The sequence below is a fragment of the Bison bison genome, unplaced genomic scaffold (genome assembly GCF_000754665.1).
Source record: "Bison bison bison isolate TAMUID 2011002044 unplaced genomic scaffold, Bison_UMD1.0 scf7180017864495, whole genome shotgun sequence".
NCBI classification, from domain to species: domain Eukaryota; kingdom Metazoa; phylum Chordata; class Mammalia; order Artiodactyla; family Bovidae; genus Bison; species Bison bison.
Window position 1 is genome coordinate 7,593,861 of NW_011495054.1, and position 4,931 is coordinate 7,598,791.

The 4,931-nt window shown below is 52.0% G+C and overlaps 1 protein-coding gene across 1 annotated transcript in view; it reads left to right on the top strand.

The window, feature by feature from the left end:
* The window catches only part of SSH1 (slingshot protein phosphatase 1), a 32,193-nt gene extending 27,268 nt beyond the window's left edge, over positions 1 to 4,925 (top strand). Inside the window, exon 16 of the mRNA XM_010828846.1 lies at positions 5 to 4,925. Coding sequence (XP_010827148.1) covers positions 5 to 184 — 180 coding nt within the window. The 3' untranslated portion in view covers positions 185 to 4,925. The remainder of the gene's footprint in view (positions 1 to 4) is intronic.
* Positions 4,926 to 4,931: the final 6 nt, after the last annotated feature.

A 4,931-nucleotide genomic window follows, 5' to 3' on the forward strand; every position in this document is an offset into this window, starting at 1 on the left:
CGAGGACCTGTCCAGCGAGGCCGACGTGTCCAGCGCGGCCGACTCCCAGGACGCCAGGTTGAGCGAGTCTTCCCTCTTGCACGAGCCCCCACCGGCCGCCAGGAGTCCGGCCGCCACCTCGAAACCATCAGGGAAATCTGCCCCGGAAAACTTGAAGAGCCCTCCGTGGCCGGGCAAAAGCTGACCCACCTCTGGCTGCGTTTGGACTTGTGCGATCCCTCCCTTAGCCTCCCTGTGGGTTTCTGGTCCGCCCCTGCGTCTGGATGTCCCTTAAGCAATTGGCGTTATCCTCGTTTTTCCTCCCCGCCTCTTTGCAGAGGGGAGAAGAAGCAACAAAATTGCCGAACATACAGCACAAAAAGAGAGAGGGGAGCCTGGGTGTTCGTGGCCTGTGAGAACCAGCAGCTGTCGGCCAGTAGACTCTGACCCCAAAGTGAGTGTTTCCAAGAAGACTCGTGTTTTAAGAAGAGCATTTATACGGAGATGTGCACGCATCAAAAACCGCTCCATGCACAACCTGCAAACGAATGGCCGTGGTGTCGCGTCGGCACCGCAGGGGCTCATCTTCGCTCATGCGGGCCCTCGTGGGGAAACCCGTGGATGGCACTAGAATTCCTACCTCTAATCCTGCTGTGCACGTTTTTTATTTTTAAAAATCCAGTAATGACCAAGGCTTGTTCCAGGGGAAAATGCTGTGTCAGAAAAGGTTTTTTTTTTCCTAAAGAGAACTTTTCTGTTGTTGCTGTCAGGACCCACGCCCCCCTCCCCCAAAAGCATCAAGACTTAAAGTTGCCCGCACCAAACACCGCTACTTAAAGCGACAGGAAGGCACAGACACCGTCGTCAGACCGACCCCGGGGCGTGTGGAGGTCCTCTGAGCTTTGACTTCCCGGTGCTGGTGTGTTGTCACAGCTGAGTGGTGCGGGTCTGGCCAGCCCTGGCGGAGGCAGGGGCAGAGTGCATGTGTGTGGTCCTCGTCCCCCCATCTGGGGAGAAGGACCCACAAAGTTATCGTTGAGTCTCACCTGCTGCAGAAGGCCACAAGGTCCTACGAGGATTTTGAAGGCGCTCGAGCATCTGGCAGGGCTGGGGAAGGGGTTCGGAGACATGGGTCACCCCACTGGAGCTTCGACACTCAGGTTCATTAGGTCACACGTACTCAAGTCTGGGGAGGAAAGGGAGAGCTCAGCAGTGAGAGATGCTCAGTCACTCGAACAGCTCGGCAGCAGCTTCTCCGAGAAGCGGGACTGGTGGGAAGCTGCTCAGATGTTTACAAGTCGCCCCTTCCTGCGGTGAGAACGCTGCTTCCTGCTTCTCCATGGCTCTTCCCAGCAGGCCGGGAAGGCTTGAGGTCCCGCCCGGCTCCAGGGTAGCCCCTCAGGATCTTGAGTAGAGGGACTCCTCTGATGTCAGCAGGCAAGACAGGGTGTTAAAACATTTTGGAGAGAGAAAAGAGGTTGGTTAGATTTCATGCAGGGGTCAGCCAACCATGGCTGGGGTGTGTTGCCCCATGAGCTAAGATGGGTTGTTGTTTTTTTTTTTTTCATATTTTCAAAGGGTTAGCCAAACATTACCAAACAGGCAACAGAGACCATGTAGCCTGCAAAACTGAAGATACTTTATAATCAGGCCCTTTATAGAAAACCTTTCCTGAGCCCTGGTTTTACTTGAAAACCCAGGGCTTGCCCAGGCCCTTGGGGAAGAAACTCCGGGGAGTTAGAAGGCCTCCCCGCCTCTTTTGTCACCTCAGGCCAAACCCTGCCCTCCTCCCGACCCAGTCCTTGCCAGCCCACCCCCAGTGTCTGTCCCCTGGGCATCAGGGGACCCCTACTGGCTGAAGCTTTCCCACAGTTGCAGCTTGCCCTCAGATGGGTCCACCGGATTATTTCAGTGAAACTAGACATCCTTCAAGGGCCAGCCGAATTCCAGAAGTGGGTAATTGAGTCTCCATCTTATGTTGGTCCAAACTGGGCCTCTCAGAGCAACCCAAGGCCAGTCCATGTTTCAACTCGTGGGTAGAGCTTTTGCAAAAAACCCTCTCTCCAGAAATTTTTTCTCCCTGACCTTTTTTTTTTTTTTTTATCTTTTTAAGTATATGTTATTTCACCTAATAGGAATTTGTTTTCCCACCACTATCAATTGAAATCACCTAGTATGATCCACTTATTCCAGAAAACCCAGATGGGTCTCTGCCTCTCTCAGCCAACACAAGAGCATGGTCTCAAAAAAAACGTATCAGGTTCAGTGTTTTGCCAAATTGCATTTCGTGTGGTGGGTCAATTTTTGTATCAAAAGAATCCTGTAGATTTGATGATGACAGGCTTATGTTGGATTTTTTTTTTTTTTTTTTTAACCATGCCTGGGTATGATATATTCTTAAAGACCTTCATTTTGAAAGCCATAGATTTTTTTTATCCAGGTAAAGGATGGGAAGAGGATTACAAAGATGAGAGGGTCTTTGGCTTTTGGCAGAGTTATCCATTCATTGTCAGAAGTTTGTCTGTTAATGAAACTAGGGCCCAGGTCCCCACCATCAGAACAAAGCGAAGCCTTCTTGATGGGTAACATTCTAGCCTGGAGAAGAGAATGAAGGTTTTTCTCCCAGATCAGTGGCGTAGAGACCAATATGGATTACTATTTTAAATGTTAGCTAATAAGACCAGAGTGTTCTACCAGGCTTGGGGGCATCTCGACAAAGACAGATGCATTAGTGGTCTCCGAAAAGAAACCTTGCACCATAAGCTTCTTGACCAATGCTTTGTCTGTACACTTAGCGGATGGGGGAAATTCTGAATGTGGGCGGCAGAGGTTTATGCTGTGAAAGTCATGGATTTTGGTGACCAGCTATCTTCATGGAATGCTGAATCAGCTTGGTACCCCATAAATTCAGCTGTGTTTCCTCTTCCTCCTCCACCTCCCCACCATTTTCCCTCTCATTCGCGTGGCATGCCAGCAGGAGATTCAGCTTGTCTAGATCTCTCTCTCGCATTGACACACGGAGGTCTTCTCATTGAGTTTTGTTGAGTCAAAGCGGGGAACTGGTCACAGAGAGAGGGGATACAGTGCTGCCCTCTAGTTGGCACTTGACCTTGCCGATTTCCGTATCTTTGTCTCGTGGCAGCGTGCATCACTGCATGAATGTCTTGAGAACAGGGTTCTTGCCCCCAGTCTCCCCTGCCTCCTTGGTCTCAGTGCAGGCACCCGTGCCAACCTCCAGGCTGCCAAACGGCTCTCTGCTGGGTGGGGCCACCCATTCCATTGGGCAAGAGTCTACTCTGTCCAGTCCCCTTGTGCTCCATCCATCCCACCCTTTCCAACTAAGAAAGCATTCCAGCCCTTTCTAAGCATTTTCCCTCCTGGATAAGCCCAGAGGATGGATACCTAGGATGGAGCCAGAACAGCCATAGAATTAACATCAGGACAACCCTGTATGTCAGCCCTGCACTCAGGCCCCATCCCAGGGGGGCCCCTGCTCCTTAGTGAGAGGAAGTGCTGGCATCTAGTCGAGGTCACATGCAGAATCTCACCCAAGGTGTTAGAAGACCAGCGCACTGTCTGCCGCCTGGAAACGCTGCTCTGGCTTGCCATCCAGCAGGGCTTCCCTGGACGCGCGCGGGCAGCGAGTCCCTCTGGGTCCCTCCGGCAGGGGAGCCAGGTGGTGGGAGATTGGGACGTCCGGCCAGCACGGTGCAGGTTCACCTGCTCCTGTCCTACCCCAGCATCTTGGCCAGACGAAGGTCCTCACGGATCCCCGTGTTCAGCTACTTGGTCTTTTTATCATCTGCTCTGGAGAAGGAAATGGCAACCCACTCCAGTATTCTTGCCTGGTAAATCCCATGGACGGAGGAGCCTGGTAGGCTACAGTCCATGGGGTCGCAAGGAGTCGGACACGACTGAGTGACTTCACTTTCTTTCTGCAGATGCATACCTGTGTGTGTGAGATCGTTCTGCACAGATACATATATTTGAGTCTATACATCTGTCAGTTAAACGAGAGCATCACGTGCGTTCCCCTTCCCTCATCCACACACATGCCTGTCACCCAAGCTGTGGAGTGGGTCACCTTGAATGGTCTGGAGCGACACCGTGCGGTGGATCTGGACGTGACCGCCTCATTTTTTTGTCCTGTAGTAGACCCCCCTGGCCCCGGCTGGTGTCATTCTCCTAGCGGGACCCTTTAAAGCCAGACCCCCATCCTCCACTGTCCCTCTGTCAGCCACACCGTTCAAGGAGATGGCCTCTCCCTGCCTCCTCTTCAACACTGTAATTATTGTTTTACAATCGAGTGCCTTAATAATAGTTTACAAATACTGTGTATTTATGGGCAGCCGTTCCGCTTTCGCCTTCTGTGATTGGGTACTTTGCCTTGTCTGCGGTGGTTGGCGCTGGGGCTGGAATTTGCCTGCCCCATACTTGGGCTGATCTGCTGGGCAGCCTGCCCACAGCCAGGCCAGGGGCATCGCTAGAAACAGCGCTGGCTGGCGGTCCCTATGGGCGAGGCAGGGCTGTTTCAGCCGAGGGCCCGTAGTAAACGAAGAAAAGCCAGGATTGGTAGGCCAGCCAGCTCTGGCCCCCTCTGGACCACAGCCCTGCCCGTCTCCCCTACCCTCCCCATCACACAGCTGTTCTCCTATTCAGTAGTTTTTCTTACCATCTTGTCTCCCCCGCCCCGTTTTCCTCTCTTTTGGTGTCCTGAGCTCTTTGCAACAAAATGCAGGTACAGATCTCCCTCCAGTCAGGAGCTCCCCTCCCCCCAAGACGGCCTGCCCTTTGGTTTCCAGAAGCTGCCAGTGGGTGCCAGTGTGTTGGGTTACGATATCAATGATTTTTTTTATTATATATTGTTTTTCTTCTTGGTTTTTTTACATTATCTATCTATTTAAAAGGCAGTATCTTTTGTACTGTGAATTTGCAGTAGAAGATGCATAATG